Consider the following 21,245-nt stretch of genomic DNA (forward strand, 5'->3'; position numbering starts at 1 on the left):
TGCTCGCTCGCTCGTAGCAGCCGCTCGTTGCTGCTGCTCGCTGACATGTACACGCTCGCTGGCTCGCTGCGCTGAGCGACAGCGAAAACATAACCTCCTCCAACTCCGTTGGGCGGAGGTAACTAACCGTCAGCTGGTAACATTCCAAGTCTCTATGTAGTTGTATATAAATCAGGAGTCCATAATAGAAAATTATTTTCGGTATAAATTATTTGATATAAATTATAGTCGGCCACCCTTTCAGAAATCCATCGGTCAGATAAAATCAATGGATTTGCGCCACTAGCGTCAGAGCTTGGCGGCTACTCATATATGTCCACCCGACTTAGCATATATTTGATTCTCTGCATCTTGTATAAAACCTAAAAGAATTCATACTTACAGGTCTAGGGACGCAAGTGGCAACACAAATAACCACTCTTATTCAATCCTCCTCGGTAACACTACCACAAAATAGAATACGTTTACGGTTAGTTATAGAACTATAGCAGCCGCAGAACCGCGCGCATTTATTGTGATTTCATACAACTAATCAAAAATAATAAGAAATAAGAAATAATGAAAAACTAAAAACAGCGATGAGAGTCATAACAGCAGAGGTTACATACATACGCGCGCAGACGCACGCACGCACACGCGCACGCACGCACACGCGCACGCACGCACGCGCGCAGACGCACGCACGCACGAGCGCACGCGCGCAGACGCACGCACGCATGAGCGCACGCACAAGGATCACGCAAATGCATTGAAACACGCTAAATTGTCGAGAAAACAGGTGATATCAGGTGACGAAAGAGATCGATCAAGTTCACCTTCTATAATTCACAGTAACTACATCTGAAACTACACCGCACTTGCAACTGATTACTTTAAAGATAGCAACCGCAAAAAGTCCATCGCTAGTAAGAGCAAGGAGCCGGAATGTTTATCAGTAACTAGCTGGAACCCGCGCTAAGCGCGGGCTTAGTGACTGTGATGCATGTGTTACCAGTAGTGTTATCTGTAAGGTGTTTTATGGAGAGTTTAGTTGTTGCAGATGTTTGAAATACGTGAAATATGTGAATCTGAAATACGTGATGGACGACCGGCCCCCGATCCGATATCTGCTCTGATCAAATTCAACTTGTACATCTCATATCGAAAACTATGCCAAAGTAGCTACTGAACATTTAACTTCATTATTATATGCTTATTTCTACTTACATTATTGGGCTTACCAAAATCTCTGTGCATGCAGCACAACGTTGCGAAATATTAGCAAGGCAGAGATAGGCCTATAGCGCGCACCTATTTTCAGGCAAATCTTTACTTTTTGTGTGTGCCTTTTTTTAAGCCTTTTTTACCGTTTTCAACCGAGTATAGTTTAGAACCCGTCCCGTGTATTCATCGATCTCTTCCGTGAATTTGGCGCTATTTGGATAGAAACTGACGGAGCCTTTCATTAACATACATACATACATACAACATTCGCCAAATTATAGTAAGATAGTACGGGGCTTTAATGGTAACAGTAATATTGGCGTTCTGTTAGACTGAACCACAAAACACTAATCTTTACGTATGTGCTTTTGGTTTTGAAATTCCCATGTCAGTAGCAAGCAGATTTTATTCGCACAAAGCCGCCCTGCTGCTACTGCTTGGTGCTTTCTCTCAAACACGACTGGTTAACCTTACCTAATTTGCTTATTTGCCTGAGCAGTTAAACACACCATGAAAGCTACTGATTACGATAAAATTATTATAAATAAAGATTTAATCAATCTTAATGGATTTGCATGTATTCTTGATACCTAATTGATTAACGCACTTTTGTGTTACCATGCACTCATGATCACAAGCTTTCTTAATTGCGTGATGCAAATCACTCACGCCTGAGTTAAAAGAAAAGGAAAGCAGGTTTTTACACTTGACAATGGCATCGCACGGCGCCATTGGTAAACATTGCTGTCTTAGCTGCGATTACCTGCCCTGGCAGTGACCTTTGTGCAAGCGCATTGTTTGCAACCATCACAAAGCCTCCTTCGATTCGAACCCATCGACCCTTTCCCCGGAATTCCGCCATCTTGGAGAAAAAAAAAATCAAAATTCCAATCATGCAGTCACCTTACTAAATACACAATTGACATTATGGTAGAGACGTTCGGGCGTTCGGTAATGATACAAGATGTTGTGACAAGCCGGTGAATGATCGTATCGGTGAAAGGGTTACCTCGTATAGTTAACGCGAGTATGGTGCACAAAGATGTCCACGTTACGCGCCTATGCACTATGACGTACGAAGGAGAGGAACCTTGGCGTCGACCAGTAAATAGGACGCGGCTTCATGCGCGCTGGGAACGGTCTCAGACACGGTCCGGCTACCGAGATGTAAATGAATACACTGCATGACTGCTGCCGCTGCTTCACGGCAAACAAGTTCGAGGATGCAACTTTCTTTTACGCGTCGTTCATTTTTCGATGCCTCCTCCTCTTCTGCTTCCTCCACCACCATCTTCTCCTCTTCTTCCTCCGCCTTCTTCTCCTCCTCTTCCTCCGCCTTCTCCTCCTTCTACCCCTCCTTATCTTCCTTTTCCGCCACCACTATCTCCTCCTCCTTATTATCCTCCTCTCCCCCTCCTCCTCCTCCTCTGCCTCCTTTTCCTCGGTCTCCGCCTCCTCCTTTTTCTCCTTTTCGTCCTCCTCATTTTCCTCCTTCTCTTTCTCCTCCTCCTCTTCTCCTTCTCATCCTCCCCCTCCCCCGCGTTTAATCTTTTCCAGGTAATCACGCATGGCTTTCATCCCGCGATTGCCGAACGCCGAGCCAGATATATAACCGCAGCATCAACGAGAGGAGAATCCGACTTGGGCAAGCGTGCTTATCGTCGGTGTAATTAATATCGGACCACCTCAAAGCTTAGCCGCGCATAGGTTTTCAATGCTGACCTTTCTGCGAGCTGGCAGCTGGCAACGGTGGAAAATCGCTCAAATGAATCCCTCGCGTAAAATGGCCGCGCGAGATTCACAATAGCAGGATAAACCCCGCTCGGCAGGAAATTGTATTAAGCACGTCTAATTTCAATTTTCCGTATCACTACGAATCGTAGTGGGTGGCATTATCCTTAATCCAGGAGCGTCGACAAAAACATGCATTCAATACGCGTGACAATAGCCGTTACAGTGGGCGTTGTATGCGTCACCTCGCATTCTGAGGTAACCTGAGAATGGGGTCAGAGAAACTATAGCATCCACACAGAGCTTGATACGGAACGAAGAGAACGGTGCCAGAAGTTATCCGTAGTTTATTGTCTTGGACTTCGATTGTTTTTGTGATGATTATGAGGAGGAAGAGAAGGAGGAAAAGGAGGAGGAGGGGAGAAGGAGGAGACGGAAGAGGATTACACATATCAAAGTGCAATCTCGTGTAACGTGATCGCACTGTTGTGTGGGGACTCGGAAAAAGCTCTGTCTATACGCAGCGAAGTCATCGGTAAAGCTAGAACATGACGACAAAATATTGCATTAACTACATGATAACCTAAAAGCGTACTAGAATTATGGTGCTACAGGCAAGGAAAACAGAGAAGAAAAAAAGCGGAGAAAGTTGCAGGCATCGTACTATACAGGGAAATGTCAGACAAGGTGACATTGAAAGTGGTTCTATATAGAATCCTCTATAGAGAGAGAACACCATAACCAAGACAGTACAGACATTGCTTGCACCATAGACAACGCACCCATAGGTTCTACTGACAAGGCAACGCCTTATGTGGAAAGCAATATAGACAGGGAAACAAGAGTAGGCTAGGATCTCTATGCGCAACGCTATAGCCACGGTACTTTACTCGACATTGCCTAGACAGGCGACTATATATACAGACCACTAAAAGCATGTCACAAAAGATAAGAAAGATTATTCTCTATATATAGAGCGACTATAGCATGACAGACGGACTAGACTCTGTACATAAAGAAGTTACTACGGGCACGGTTCCATAGACACGGTTCCATAGACACGGGACATTATAGCCCTGTGACTAATGCTATATGCTGCAACATATTGGATTTCTGATAGTCACATAATTACGGTGTACGAAATTGGATAAGAATTCCCGTCGTTTATCTCAGCACCTGGTAGCACTGACCTTGCAATGATGAACAAACACGAATCAATTATCTAATGATCGCAGCACTGCTGCTACTAACGGGGATGCATGTACATACATGGGGGCATTACACCGCCTTATTGGTCGAGGCGTAAAGTAATCTTGCTAGTCTTCATTACTACATTCACACGACAGCTGCTACCTCACCGCGGTATCAATAAGGCACGAAGGGTCGTTGTCGTAACAGGTACTACAGATATGTACCCGAGGTAGTTTTAGGTTGTTTAGTATTATGTTTATATTTTTATATGAGGTATGTTTAGGGTTAGGGTTAGGGTTAGGGTTAGGGTTAGGGTATAGTGTTAGGGTAGGGGTACACTTGTGTAGTACATGAGTCTGGCAACTTTGTGACATATTTTACCTCGTGGTACATATCTGTAGTACTGTTACGACAACGACCCCTTGAGCATCAATAAGTCATCGATAAGCACGCTATTATGAACGACTTGTGACGAAGACGCCAAGAAACACACAGCAGCATCGATTCATGGCGAATCAACGCGCCCGTACGTACGTACCTTGCCTTGAGCCTTTTCCGACACGCGCCTGACGCCGCGTCAGGTAGAGCACAAGTGTGGTTGGGCATTCCTGCACGGCGTACGTCAGCTTCTGCAGCCGTTGCCCGCACTCAGACTTCACGAGACCGGCATTGATTGCTCCTTGCTGTGCACGTGTGGGCTTCGTGCTTTGCCATCGAATCTCTGCGTGTCCAGTTCACGCTGAAGCGCCTAAACAGGTTAGTCGACATCAAGGTGGATAGAATTCCCTGGCCGTCAGTTCAATCGGCGCAGTGCATCCCGCGTGGTTATTGCACGTTTTCTATGTAGCGAATGCGATGGAAACCTATGCTTGGTAAGATATGTGAACGTACGCAGCAGCAATCTACACCGTACAGACAAAGTACAAAACTGTAAAATGTTACATTTCGTGAGCGAAATCGCGCATAAGTTTGGTTGTTACTTACGGTGTGGCTTAGGTCAGTCCCGCTTGTGTAACACACGACGCACACCGCGCGCACTGCACGCACGCACTGCACTCGCGCGCTACGCACGCCCGCACGGCCACGCACGTACGCACGCACGCACACACACACACACCCACCCACACACATACATGTATTATACTTATATCCTGATCATCGAAACACTAAATCTGTTTAACGGCAATCGTTGCTTGTAAAACAACCTGTTTTATCATTGTCGTAATACCATAGAACAGCAAACTCTGCACAAGCTGTGTAAAAAGCACATCATTCAATACAGGATTACGCTATGTAGTTAGTTAAAAACAATCGTTTGATGAGATGAAGCTGTAATGTGATTCTCGGCGCAAGAGTGAGTCGGCTGCGGATTAATAAAAATCGTTAGACGTCACGAAGGTGACTTAGAGACCACGAAGGTGATTAGAGACCACGAAGGCTGTGATCTTAAGACCGCGACGAAGTGACTTAGAGACCACGAAGGTGACTTAGAGACCACGAAGGTGACTTAGAGACACGAAGGTGACTTAGAGACCACGAAGGTGACTTAGAGGACCACGAAATGTGACTTAGCAGACCTACGAAGGTGCTGTTAGAACCAAGGAAGTGAGCTTAGAGACCACGAATGGTGATTAGAGACCGAACGAAGGTGACTTAGAGACGCCGAAGGTGACTTACGCGCAGCGAAGGTGATTAGAGACCACGATAGGTGACTTAGAGACGCCGTAAGGTGACTTAGAGAGCCACGTAAGGTGAACTTAAGACTGATCGAAGGTGACTTAAGGAGACGCACGAAGGTGACTTTAGAGACGCACGAAGGTGAACTGTCGAGAACTTACGAAGGTGACTTAGAGACGCACTGAGGTGAACTTAGAGACCACGAAGGTGACTAGAGACTACGAAGGTGACTAGAGACCACGAAGGTGTACTAGAGACCACGACGGTGACTTAGAGACCACGAAGTGACTTAGACGTCACGAAGGTACCTATTCACTAAATACGAGCAAGTAAGGCGTCAGGTACAAAACTGCCGAGGCTATCATCTGATACGAGTGACTAGCTGTCATGCAGCACGGCATTTCGTTAAGCAACACCGGAGCAAGGAAGGGCCTACTGATTATATATTATATAAATATATATATATAATATATATATATAATTTATAATATATATTATTCAGCACTGCCAGTCTTCGTTGTTCGTTGAAACTGGATTGATCCGTCTACAGCGATAAAAAATGCACGTGCGGTAAAACATCTTACACTACCTGTTTACGGCTTCATAATACTGTAAGGACAAATACCAATGTAATGAAAATAACGAATGCAGCGCACAGGGGTACGGGCGGACAAATAGCAACGAACGAATGCACGCACAGGCGTACGGCGGACAAATACACGAACGAATGCACGCAAAAGGCCGTACGGCGGACAAATACACGAACGAATGCGCGCACAGGCGTACGGGCGGACAAATACACGAACGAATGCACGCACAGGCGTACGGGCGGACAAATACACGAACGAATGCACGCACAGGCGTACGGGCGGTACAAAATAACGTAACGAATGCATCGCACAGCGCGTACGGCGGACTAATCACGAACGAAGCGCGCACAAGGCGTAACGGGCGGACAAATCCGACGATGGCGCACCGCACAGGCCGTACGGGCCCGGAACCAAATAACACAGAACGAATGCACGCACAGGCAGTAAACGGGAGGACACATCCAACGAAACGAAAATGCACGCACAGGCGATATCGGCAGGACTAAATACACGAAACGAAATGCAACGCACAGGGATAACCGGCGGACAAATAAACGACGAATCACGCACAGGCGTACGGGCGGACAATACACACAACGAAAATGCACGCAACAGGCAATACGGGGACAAATAACGAACGAACTGCGCGACCGAACAGACATAGGGCGGACAATACAACGAAGACGAATGTCGCGCACCAGGCTCGGGCGACAAATACACGAAGCGACGCACGCACCCAGGCGTACGGCGGACAAATACGAAAAAAGCGTACGGCGGGACAAATACAAAAAAAGCCTAGCGTACGGGGCGACAAAAATACACGAACGAAATGCACGCAAGGCGATACGGCGACAAATAACACGAACGAATGCGCGCACAGGCGTAGCGGGCGGAACAAATACACACGAATGCGGCGCACAGCGTACGGGCGGCAACTCACGAAAAAAACAGGCTAACGGGCGGACAAATACACGAACGAATGCACGCAGAGGCGTACGGTGCGGACAATGACAGCGGAACAATTGCACAGCCAGGCGTACGGGGCGACAAATCCAGCAACGATATGCGGCGCCGAGGCGTACGGCGCGGACAAAATACACGAACGAATGCACGCAGCAAGGCGTACGGCGGCACAGTAACCGACACGATGCACGCACAGGCGTACGACCGGCGGACAAATACACGAAGAATGCCCCACAGGCCGTAGGGCGGACAAATACACGACGAACTGCACGCCAGCAGGCGTCGGGGCCGCGACAATATACTCGAAAGATATGCACGACCACCGACGGCGTACGGCGGACAAATCCACGAACGAATGCACGCACCAGGCATACCGGCGGCACAAATACCGAACAAATGGCGCACATAGGCGGATCCTACGAACGAATGCACAGAAAATCACGAACGAATGCATCGCAGGCTACGGCGGACAAAATACACGAACGATCGCACGGCGACGAGAGAAAATACACAACGAAGCACGCAAGAAAAAAACGAACGACTGAACGCACAGGCGTACGGCAAAGAAGAATCACACACAGGCTGCAACTGTTTCTTATACGATCAGATGAATTGAAAGGCAATGAGATTCCGCATTACTAAAATGCCCTGGTTCTCAGACATCACTTCGTTCGGCATTCATCTGCAGCAACGAAATCGTATAATGTTCAGTGAAAATTCAAATACGCAGAAATGAAATAACGCGTCGAGGCGGAGAGCAGCGAGAAAGTGAAGAAGTTCAGCGAGAGAGAGAAAGATTAAAAGAGAAAGAGCGAGCGCGGCGTAGAGAGATCTAAGAGAGAGCGCGAGAGAAAGAGAGAGTCCAGAGAGAAAGAGAGGAGATGAGAGAAAGAGAGAGAGAGAGAGAAGAGAGAGAGAGAGAAGAGAGAGAGAGAGAGAGAAAAGAGAGAGAGAGAAGAGAGAGAGAGAGAGAGCATGAAGACGAGAGAGAGATAGAGATAGAGAGAGAGAGAGAGAGAGAGAGGAGATAGAGAGAGAGAGTAAGAGCGAGAGAAGAGAGAGAGTGGCAGGGAGAAGAAGAGAGAGAGGGCAAGAGAGAGAGATAGAGATTAGGAAGAGAGAGAGAGAAGAGAGAGAGAAGTAGAAGAGAAAGAGGAGACGAGAGAAGAAAAGAGAGCGGAGAGAGAGAGAGAGAGGTGATGGGGAAGAGAGAGAGAGAGAGAGAAGAGAGAGAGAGATAGAGATAAAAGAAAGAGAGAGAGGAGAAAGAGAGAGAGCGAGGAGGAGCGAAGAGTAGAGAGATAGAGAAAGAGAGAGAAGCGAAAGAGACAGAGAAAGAGAGAGCGAGAGAATAGATAGAGCGCGAACAGAGGAGAGAGCGAGAGAGAGAGAGAAGAGAGAGAGAGAGAGAGAGAGAGAGAGAAAGCGCGAGAGAGAGCGAGAGGAAGAGAGAGAGAGAAGAGAAGAAGAGGGGGATACGAGCGAGAAAGATAGATATCAGGTAAGAAACGTGCGCGTTCGTGGTGCAGGTTGTTTGTGTTTGGTGTGGTGCGAGAAGAGGTGTGTGCAAGCCCGAGAATGACAGAAATGACTAAACAAGTTAGAATAAGTCAACTTATTTCGGGTTTTGTCCTCACTGCCGCCCAACTAAGAAAATATAAACTGCTACAGCCTCCGAATAATTAATCGTATAGCCTCATGAAACCCGCCTTCTCGTTGACGGATGACAATAACAAAATCGATATCGCAATTTAACACGTTAAGGTCCGTTTGCGCGTGAACACCGTCCCAGGCAACCCGGTGACGTCACAGTGCGAGTCATTTTCAAATATTTTTTCACATTTTTACTCCGCAGCGCAACTTGAGCCACCTTTCGCTTGCTTTGCTAATAACGTAAAAGGACTACACGGGAGTTGAGCGGATAACAGCACGATACATTAGTAGGATGAGCAAGACAAATGTGCGTGTGGGGCGTGTCAGGCCGGTCGCAGAGCGGGCCGAGTTCATCTCCATGGGCAAACGCCAGTGTACGGCGTTTCTTTTGAACGCTTTTTACGCTACGCACACACGCACACGCGCGCGCACCACACGTTACGCCACGGGATAATATATGCGAGATCAATCAAATCCATGTTAAGATTTCAAGCCTCGCCTGAGCGGCGGCAACTTGATCGAATCATTAACGCTAATGACTAATCAATTTTTTGTTCTGAAAAAACGTGATGGCAATACATGCTGACAAGCCCGTCTCCGGAACCTGACGGAGCGCGCTAGTCAGCTTTCTATGAATCGCAGTTGCAATGACCTTAAAATGCAGGCCGTTATGATACCGCGGAGAGGAGCTGCTGTCCTTAGGAGCGGTTAGGCTGTGCGCCGCAAGTGCCGTCCATCCCCCCCATCCTCATTGTCATAACCTCCTCATCCCCTTGCTCCTCATCCCGCAATCTGTTATCCTGCATTGTCATCCATCCTCAGTTCCCGATCTCACCATTATTGTATCCCCCAATCCTGCATTGTCACCCCATCCTGCATTCTGCATGCTTCATCGTCATTGTCATCCCCCTCCTCATTCCATTGTCATCACTATCTCAATCCTCATTGTCAACCCCCATCCTCTATCCATCATTGTGCACCCCGATCCTCATCCTCCAATTGTCACACCCATGCTTTCATCCTCATTGTGTCACCGCCCATCCTCATTCCATCCTCATCCTCATTTGTCATCTCCCATCCTCATTCCCATTGTCATCCCTATCTTATCCTCATTGTCCCCGACCCTCGTCATCCTCATTGTCACCCATCCTCTGCATCCTCATTGTCACGCCCCATCGCTCATTCTCCATCCTCATCCTCATGCACCCCATCCTCATTCCCATCTTCATTCGTCATTATCATCCCCATTATCATTCCATCGTGCATCCTATTCATTCCTGCATTGTCAGCCTCGCTCGTCACGCCTATCTTTATCGTCATCCACATCTTCATCTTCATCTCCATTTTTATCCCTATCCTCATCCTCATCGTTATCTGCATTTTTATCCCTATCCTTATCCTCATCCTCATCACAATCTTTATCCCAGTCTACATCCTCATCTTCACCCAAGTCCACATCTCCATCCTCACCCTCATCACAATTTTATATCCCCGGGTCTTCGTATCCTCATCTTCATCCAAGTCCGCATCCTCATCCTCATTACAATTTTTTATCCACTTGCGTATCCCCATGCATATCCATCCCAGTCCGCATCCCCATTTTCACCGCAATTTTCATCTTCATCCCCCTTTGCAATCCCTATCCTCATCTTCACTCCCATCCGCAGCCTATAATCTCCGTCGCCCGTGTCTCCCCGCATCCCGATTCTCAGCCACGTCTTCATTATCATACGCAACGCCATCGCCGCTGTCATGCCCACGTTTCCTCTAAACCTCATACTCCACCGAATTGTCAATCGCACGTGCTCCCCCCACCGATCACGCGGGAAAAAGGTCGTCGCCGCTGGAGTCGTCACCGTCGACCAGCAATCGGGTTTCTTAATCTCGCTCGCCGTTGACAGCGAGTGTCGCTGTATTTTTGTTTCTCTGGCTCGAGTGTTCGTTCGCTGTCGCGCTATATGAGGTCGCGCAGTACGGTTATTCATCGTTGACCCATATGATCTCTTTTACCCCGAATTCATGAATTCGGCGGACGCGATTTCTGTCTAATGGTACGGTAAATATGATGTGCATGACAGGCTGTGTCATCCATTCGTCCATCGTCTCGCTGCGACTGACATGCATTAGAATCAGGAGTAGATAATAGGGAATTCCCTATTATCTACTCCTGATTAGAATGCATCTCGCCTGGAAATCACCACGGCCTAGACAAATAGAGAGAAATGACATGAGAGATAGAGAGACATGATAGATGGACTGCGAAGCGGGGCCTGGCGTATCATACAACAGTTACTGCGTTACATGTGACTTGTTTATGTGTTAGTTTCTTCGCGCAATCGAGCGCTGCTTTTTCTCATACATTTTCTTCATTCTCTGGATGGAGTAACTGACTCTCTATGCAGGGACCTGCGTCCACCCTAGAGAATGTCTCCGTAGATAGAGGCACAGTGCTAAAGATGCCGCCCACTTCTCTCTACATTCTTCATGCTTCACCTTTCACGGGTTTCTTCTCCTGAACACGTTAATTTTCATATTCGTCTCTGTCACGTTCATGTTACATCATCGCGCGTGCAAAATAACTGGCCAGCAAAAAAACTGGCCGCATTTTTACAGCGCGCAACCTCATTAGATCGGACTTAATTCAAAGCTGCTTGTGAAAATGCTTAAGTAAGTACGTGTTTTTAAGCCGTGTAATCATCATAAACGCTAGTTTGCTAACGGTGTCAGACCTGCCACGCGAGTAAATCGACATCAACGCTAAACACTCGTGCTGTTAGTAGTAGCGCCAACATACTGATGAGGAGCTACAGACAGCAAGGCTAGCCTAACGGCAAAGTTCACATTGTGCAACACCTCATAACAGGCCACCACGCATCGAAGTACTACACGATATGTATTAGGGCGGCCACGCGACAAAGTCACCACTGCACGTATCATGCGTAACACACTGCAACAGGCTACCGTGTTAACGCTGTGTTACTCTACACATTCCACAAAGACAACTCCGTGTCCAGTATAACACGCAGTGCTACACATTCTATTATGAGGACAACCACGTATCAACGTTAACACTGCGAAACACCTTACCGCAGGCTAGCACACATTAAACATACTACCGCCTAACTCCTTATACAACAGGACCGGCCAACATAAAAGTTAACGCTACCTTGGGTCATAATTACTCTATGTTAATATCATTTATGCAGGCTAATGACCCATTCACCCTATTACTTCACAGGTTTATAACTCCATAGGCAGCACCAATAAGTATTCGGTACATAGGAGTAGAGTAGAATACGCCATAACTTCTTAACGTTTTAACGTATACAATCGGCAGAAACACCAACACAAATAAATCCGTAGATTCAGCATAAATCCGCTATTTATTGAATTTGAAGTACACTATTGCCGTAATCGAATTCGCACTAATCTAAGCACGGATGAACGTGGCTTCACCGATGACATCATCGGCGTTTACTCGCGCATGCGCGTCATTCGCCCCGTATCTCTGCCCCGAAGCGACCCTCCCTATTAGCTTAATTTCAAAAACGCGTGCTATCATCACTCGACATAACTAGACAGAGGGCACTCAAAAAGAGTGCATACCTCCGCGAGCGTGTAACATGTATACATGTGTATAACAGCTGGCTCGCTGCTGGCTGCTGCTGGCTGGACGCCTTAAGGCGAGCTGCTGCTGACTGGACGGCCTAAGGCGAGCTGGTGCTGAATCGATCGCGCCAACGCAAAGGGTCGTTGTCGTAACAGGTACTACAGATATGTACCCGAGGTAGTTTTAGGTTGTTTAGTATTATGTTTATATTTTTATATGAGGTATGTTTATGGTTAGGATTAGGGTTAGAGTTAGGGTTAGGGTTAGGGTTAGAGTTAGGGTTAGGGTTAGGGTTAGGGTTAGGGTTAGGGTTAGGGTTAGAGTTAGGGTTAGGGTTAGGGTTCACTTCTGTAGTACAAGTCTGGTACACTTTGTGTATACATATTTGTACCTCGGGTACATATCTGTAGTACCTGTTACGACAACGACCCCTTGAGCATCAATAAGCCATCGATAAGCACGGCTATGATGACCGAGCTTGTGACGAAGACGCACAGAAACACACGGCCAGCAATCGATGTCATCGCGAATCACGCGCACGTACGTACGTACCTTGCCCTGAGCATTTTCCGACACGCCCTCCAGCGTCAGGTAGAGCACAATGTGGTTGGGCACTTCCTGCAGCGCCGACGTCACTTCCTGCAGCCGTTGCCCGGCAACCAGCTTCACGAGACCGGCATTGATTGGCTCCTTGCGTGCCACGTGTGGGCTTCGTTGTTTTCCATCGAATCTTTGCAGTGTCAGTTTCACCTGAAGCGCATAAACAGGTTAGTCGACACAAGGTGGATAGAATTCCCTGCCGTCAGTTCCAGTCGGCGCAGTGCATCCAGCGTGGTTATTGCACGTTTCTATGTAGCGAATGCGATAGGAAACCTATGCTGGCAAGATATGTGAGACGTACGCAGCAGCAATCACACCGTACAGACAAAGTACAAAAACCTGTAAAATGTTACCATTTCTGAGCGAAATCGGCGCAATAAGTTGGTTGTTACTTACGGTGCTGCCTTAAGGTATAGTGCCCGCTTTGTACCACACGCACGCACACGCGCGCGCACGCACGCACGCACGCACGCACGCACGCACGCACGCACGCACGCACGCACGCGCGCGAGCGCGTACCCCCCCCCACACACACACATACATATATATATTATACTCCTGATCATCGGAAACACTAAATCTGTTTAACCGACAATCGTGCTTGTAAAACAAACTGTTTTATCATTGTCGCAATACCCATAGAAACAGCAAACATCGCACAGAGCTGTGTAAAAAGCACATCAATCAAACAGGATTATCGCTATTAGTTAGTAAAACAATCGCTTGATGAAGATGAAGCTGCTAATTGATTCTCGCGCAAAGTGAGCGGGCTGCGGATTATAATATAATCGTTGAGACGTCACGAAGGTGACTTAGAGACCACGAAGGTGACTTAGAGACCACGAAGGTGACTTAGAGACCACGAAGGTGACTTAGAGACCACGAAGGTGACTTAGAGACCACGAAGGTGACTTAGAGGACCACGAAATGTGACTTAGCAGACCTACGAAGGTGCTGTTAGAACCAAGGAAGTGAGCTTAGAGACCACGAATGGTGATTAGAGACCGAACGAAGGTGACTTAGAGACGCCGAAGGTGACTTACGCGCAGCGAAGGTGATTAGAGACCACGATAGGTGACTTAGAGACGCCGTAAGGTGACTTAGAGAGCCACGTAAGGTGAACTTAAGACTGATCGAAGGTGACTTAAGGAGACGCACGAAGGTGACTTTAGAGACGCACGAAGGTGAACTGTCGAGAACTTACGAAGGTGACTTAGAGACGCACTGAGGTGAACTTAGAGACCACGAAGGTGACTAGAGACTACGAAGGTGACTAGAGACCACGAAGGTGTACTAGAGACCACGAAGGTGACTTAGACGTCACGAAGGTGACTTAGACGTCACGAAGGTGACCTATCACTAAACTACGAGCAATAACCGTCAGGTACAAAACTGCCCGAGGCTATCACTTACGAAGAAATAGCTGCATGCAGCAGCGCATTTCAGTTAAGCAACACCGGAGCAAGAAGCCTACTGATTATATATTATATATATATATATATATAATATATATATATAATTTATAATATATATTATTCAGCACTGCCAGTCTTCGTTGTTCGTTGAAACTGGATTGATCCGTCTACAGCGATAAAAAATGCACGTGCGGTAAAACATCTTACACTACCTGTTTACGGCTTCATAATACTGTAAGGACAAATACCAATGTAATGAAAATAACGAATGCAGCGCACAGGGGTACGGGCGGACAAATAGCAACGAACGAATGCACGCACAGGCGTACGGCGGACAAATACACGAACGAATGCACGCAAAAGGCCGTACGGCGGACAAATACACGAAGCGAATGCACGCACAGGCGTACGGGCGGACATACACGAACGAATGCGGGCGCACAGGCGTACGGGCGGACAAATACACGAACGAATGCACGCACAGGCGTACGGGCGGTACAAAATAACGTAACGAATGCATCGCACAGCGCGTACGGCGGACTAATCACGAACGAAGCGCGCACAAGGCGTAACGGGCGGACAAATCCGACGATGGCGCACCGCACAGGCCGTACGGGCCCGGAACCAAATAACACAGAACGAATGCACGCACAGGCAGTAAACGGGAGGACACATCCAACGAAACGAAAATGCACGCACAGGCGATATCGGCAGGACTAAATACACGAAACGAAATGCAACGCACAGGGATAACCGGCGGACAAATAAACGACGAATCACGCACAGGCGTACGGGCGGACAATACACACAACGAAAATGCACGCAACAGGCAATACGGGGACAAATAACGAACGAACTGCGCGACCGAACAGACATAGGGCGGACAATACAACGAAGACGAATGTCGCGCACCAGGCTCGGGCGACAAATACACGAAGCGACGCACGCACCCAGGCGTACGGCGGACAAATACGAAAAAAGCGTACGGCGGGACAAATACAAAAAAAGCCTAGCGTACGGGGCGACAAAAATACACGAACGAAATGCACGCAAGGCGATACGGCGACAAATAACACGAACGAATGCGCGCACAGGCGTAGCGGGCGGAACAAATACACACGAATGCGGCGCACAGCGTACGGGCGGCAACTCACGAAAAAAACAGGCTAACGGGCGGACAAATACACGAACGAATGCACGCAGAGGCGTACGGTGCGGACAATGACAGCGGAACAATTGCACAGCCAGGCGTACGGGGCGACAAATCCAGCAACGATATGCGGCGCCGAGGCGTACGGCGCGGACAAAATACACGAACGAATGCACGCAGCAAGGCGTACGGCGGCACAGTAACCGACACGATGCACGCACAGGCGTACGACCGGCGGACAAATACACGAAGAATGCCCCACAGGCCGTAGGGCGGACAAATACACGACGAACTGCACGCCAGCAGGCGTCGGGGCCGCGACAATATACTCGAAAGATATGCACGACCACCGACGGCGTACGGCGGACAAATCCACGAACGAATGCACGCACCAGGCATACCGGCGGCACAAATACCGAACAAATGGCGCACATAGGCGGATCCTACGAACGAATGCACAGAAAATCACGAACGAATGCATCGCAGGCTACGGCGGACAAAATACACGAACGATCGCACGGCGACGAGAGAAAATACACAACGAAGCACGCAAGAAAAAAACGAACGACTGAACGCACAGGCGTACGGCAAAGAAGAATCACACACAGGCTGCAACTGTTTCTTATACGATCAGATGAATTGAAAGGCAATGAGATTCCGCATTACTAAAATGCCCTGGTTCTCAGACATCACTTCGTTCGGCATTCATCTGCAGCAACGAAATCGTATAATGTTCAGTGAAAATTCAAATACGCAGAAATGAAATAACGCGTCGAGGCGGAGAGCAGCGAGAAAGTGAAGAAGTTCAGCGAGAGAGAGAAAGATTAAAAGAGAAAGAGCGAGCGCGGCGTAGAGAGATCTAAGAGAGAGCGCGAGAGAAAGAGAGAGTCCAGAGAGAAAGAGAGGAGATGAGAGAAAGAGAGAGAGAGAGAGAAGAGAGAGAGAGAGAAGAGAGAGAGAGAGAGAGAAAAGAGAGAGAGAGAAGAGAGAGAGAGAGAGAGCATGAAGACGAGAGAGAGATAGAGATAGAGAGAGAGAGAGAGAGAGAGAGGAGATAGAGAGAGAGAGTAAGAGCGAGAGAAGAGAGAGAGTGGCAGGGAGAAGAAGAGAGAGAGGGCAAGAGAGAGAGATAGAGATTAGGAAGAGAGAGAGAGAAGAGAGAGAGAAGTAGAAGAGAAAGAGGAGACGAGAGAAGAAAAGAGAGCGGAGAGAGAGAGAGAGAGGTGATGGGGAAGAGAGAGAGAGAGAGAGAAGAGAGAGAGAGATAGAGATAAAAGAAAGAGAGAGAGGAGAAAGAGAGAGAGCGAGGAGGAGCGAAGAGTAGAGAGATAGAGAAAGAGAGAGAAGCGAAAGAGACAGAGAAAGAGAGAGCGAGAGAATAGATAGAGCGCGAACAGAGGAGAGAGCGAGAGAGAGAGAGAAGAGAGAGAGAGAGAGAGAGAGAGAGAGAAAGCGCGAGAGAGAGCGAGAGGAAGAGAGAGAGAGAAGAGAAGAAGAGGGGGATACGAGCGAGAAAGATAGATATCAGGTAAGAAACGTGCGCGTTCGTGGTGCAGGTTGTTTGTGTTTGGTGTGGTGCGAGAAGAGGTGTGTGCAAGCCCGAGAATGACAGAAATGACTAAACAAGTTAGAATAAGTCAACTTATTTCGGGTTTTGTCCTCACTGCCGCCCAACTAAGAAAATATAAACTGCTTCAGCTCTCCGAATAATAATCGTATAGCCTCATGAAACCCGCCTTCTCTTGACGGATGGACATACCGCTCGATATCGCAATTTACACGGTTAAGGTCCGTTTGCGCGTGAACACGTCACGCCCGTGACGTCACAGTGCGAGTCATTTTCAAATATATATTGTTCAGCAGTTTTACCTACCGCAGCGCCAATTGAGCCAGCCTTTTGCTGTGCTTTGCTAATATACGTAATAAGGACTTAACGGGATTGAGCGATAACAGGACAGACGATACATTAGTAGGATGAGCACGTGTGCGTGAGGCGTGTCAGCGTCGCAGCGAGCCGAGTTCATCCCATGGGCCCCACCGCAGTGTACGAGCGTTTCTTTTTAAACGCTTTTTACGCACGCACACACGCACACGCGCAGCGGCCACCACGAACGTCACCCAACGGGATATATAGTCGAGATATCAAAAATCCATGTTCAGATTTTCAAGCCTCCCCGAGCGGCGCAACTGAATCGAATCATTACGCAATGAACCTAATCAATTTTTTGTTCTGAAAAAACGTGAATGCAGATACAGCTGACAAGCGGCGTCTCCGGAACCTGACGGAGCGCGCTAGTCACTTTCTATGAATCGCAGTTGCAATGACCTTAAAATGCAGGCCGTTATGATACCGCGGAGGGGAGCTGCTGTCACTTAGGAGCGGTTAGCTGTGCGCCGCAGCTGCCGTCCATCCTCATCCCCATCCTCATTGTCATAACCATCCTCATCCCCTTGCTCCTCATCCCGCAATCTGTTATCCTCATTGTCACCCCCATCCTCGTTCCCATCCTCGCCCTTATTGTATCCCCATCCTCATTGTCACCCCATCCTCATTCCCATCTTCATCGTCATTGTCATCCCCATCCTCATTCCATTGTCATCCCTATCTTCATCCTCATTGTCAACCCCCATCCTCTATCCATCATTGTGCACCCCGATCCTCATCCTCCAATTGTCACACCCATGCTTTCATCCTCATTGTGTCACCGCCCATCCTCATTCCATCCTCATCCTCATTTGTCATCTCCCATCCTCATTCCCATTGTCATCCCTATCTTATCCTCATTGTCCCCGACCCTCGTCATCCTCATTGTCACCCATCCTCTGCATCCTCATTGTCACCCCCATCCTCATTCCCATCCTCATCCTCATTGGCACCCCATCCTCATTCCCATCTTCATTCGTCATTATCATCCCCATTATCATTCCATCGTGCATCCTATTCATTCCTGCATTGTCAGCCTCGCTCGTCACGCCTATCTTTATCGTCCATCCGACATCTCATCTTCATCTCCATTTTTATCCCTGTCCTCATCCTCATCGCCATCCTCATCCGCATCTACATCTTTATCTCCATTTTTTATCCCTATCCTGCATGCCTCATTCGTTATGGTCTGCATTTTTATCCCTATCGCTTATACCCATCTCTCACAATCTTTATCCAGTCCACATCTCATCTTCCACCCAATCGCACATCTCCATCCTCACCCTCATTCAAACACATTTTATATCCGCCGCGGTCTTCGTATCGCCTCATCTCCATCCAGTCCGATCCTCATCCTCATTACAATTTTTATCCACTTGCGTACTCCCCAGTCTACCATCGGCCCAGTCCCGCATGGCCCCATTTTTCACGCGGCAATTTTCATCTTCATCCCCTTTGCAATCCTTTATCGCTCATCTTCAAACTCCCATCCGCAGCCTGATAACTCCGCGTCGCCGTGTCTCCCGCATCCCGAATTCTCAGCCACGTCTCATTATCATACCGAATCGCCATCGCTGCTGTCATGCCGCACGTTTCCTCTAAATCCTCATCGTCACCGCGAATGTCAATCGCACGTGCTCCGCCCAACGATCACCGCGGAAAAAAGGTCGTCGCCGCTGAGTCGTCACGTCGACCGAGAATCGGTTTCTAATCTCGCTCGCCGTTGAACGCGAGTGTCGCTGTATTTTTGTTTCTCTGGCTCGAGTGTTGTTTCGCTGTTCGCGCTATATTGAGTCAGCGCAGTTACGGTTATCATCGTTGTACTCTAGATGAATCTCTTTTACCCCCGAATTTCATGAATTCGCGGACGCGATATTCTGTGCTAGGACGGTAATATGATGTGGCATGAAGGCTGTGTCATCCTATTTGTCTCTTCTCGCTGCGACTGACATGCATTAGTAAATCAGGAGTAGATTAATAGGTGAATTCCCATTATCCTACTCTGATTAGAAATGCTCTTGCTGAATCACCCACGTGCCTAGACAAATACGAGAGACATAATTGAGTGAGACATGTGAGAATACTGGCGAAGCGGGGCGCTGGCGTATCTACAACAGTGTACCTGGTTACATGTGAGTTTTATGTGTTGTTGTTCTTGCCAGCAATCGACCTGCTTTTCTCATACATTTTCTTCTTCTCTGGATGGAGTAACTGACTCTCTATGCAGAACCTGTCGTCACCCCCTAAGAGATTCACCGTAGATTCGAGGCACAGTGCTAACAAGATGCCGCCCACTTCTCTCTACATTTCTTCCTCTCCCTTCACGGTTTCTCTGAACACGTTAATTGCATATTCGCTCTGTCACTGTTCAGAATGCTTACATTCATCGCGCGGTGCAAATAACTGGCCACAAAACAAGCTGGCGCGCATTTTTATACAGCGCGCCATACCTCATTTAGATCGGACTTAATCAAAGCTGCTTGTGAAAAATGCTTAATAAGTACGGTGTTTTTAAGGCCGTGTAATCAATGCATAAACCGCTAGTTTGCTAAACGTGTCAGACGCTGCCACGCGAGTAAATCGACATCAACGCTACCACAACTCGTGCTGTTTAGTAGTAGCGCAACATACTGATGAGAGCTACGACAGCAAGGCTGCCTAATAGCGGCAAAGTTCACGATCGTGCAACACCCATAACAGCCAACCCACGTCATGCGACGTACTACACGATTTAAAATGTCATTATGGCGGCCACGCGACAGAAGTACATGCACGTATCATGCGTAACCCACTGCAACAGGTACGTGATTAACGCTGTGTTTACTCTCACACGCATTCCACAAACACAACCTCGCCGTGTCCAGTATAACACGCAGTGCTACACATTCTATTTATGAGCATCAACCACTTCAAGTTTAACACTGCGAAACACCTTTACCGCAGCTAGCACACAATTAACCATACTCCGCTCTGAGACTCCTTTAATACAACGGACCGGCCGCAATAAAAGTTTAACGCTACCGTTGGGTCATAATTAACTCTATGTTATATTATTTATGCAGAGACTTAATGACCCATTCACCCTATTATTCACAGGTTATAACTCCATAGGCCGCAACAATAAGTATTGCCGTTACATAGGAAAAGTAGATGTAGAATACGCCATAACCTTCTAAACGTTTAACGTATACCAAATGCGCAGAAACACCAACCAAATAAATCGTAGATTCCAGCAATAAATCCGCTATTATAATGAATTTGAAGTACATTTCTATTGCCGTACTCGGAATTCAGCACTAATCTATAGCAGCGATGAACGTGGACTTTACGGATACATCCATCGGCGTTTTACTATCGGCGCGATCGCGGTATCTCGCCGCGCCTCTCTCTGGCCCCGAATGCGACTCCTATTAGCTTAATTTCAAAAAACGCGTGCTATCATGCACTCGACATAAAGACAGAGGCACATAACAAAGAGTGCATACCTCCGCGAGCGTGTAACATGTATACATGTGTATATACAGCTGGCTCGCCTGCT

At 47.8% G+C, this 21,245-nt stretch overlaps 1 protein-coding gene across 1 annotated transcript in view; it reads right to left on the bottom strand.

Moving 5' to 3' along the window:
• LOC106808945 (protein inturned-like) overlaps positions 1-21,245 on the bottom strand; it is a gene marked incomplete at its 3' end in the record, with an annotated part of 137,392 nt that overhangs the window by 31,157 nt on the left and 84,990 nt on the right. The window contains 1 exon segment of the mRNA XM_014811868.1: positions 13,171-13,368. Coding sequence (XP_014667354.1) covers positions 13,171-13,368 — 198 coding nt within the window.

This window comes from Priapulus caudatus, unplaced genomic scaffold (genome assembly GCF_000485595.1).
Source record: "Priapulus caudatus unplaced genomic scaffold, Priapulus_caudatus-5.0.1 Scaffold316, whole genome shotgun sequence".
Classification (NCBI taxonomy): domain Eukaryota; kingdom Metazoa; phylum Priapulida; class Priapulimorpha; order Priapulimorphida; family Priapulidae; genus Priapulus; species Priapulus caudatus.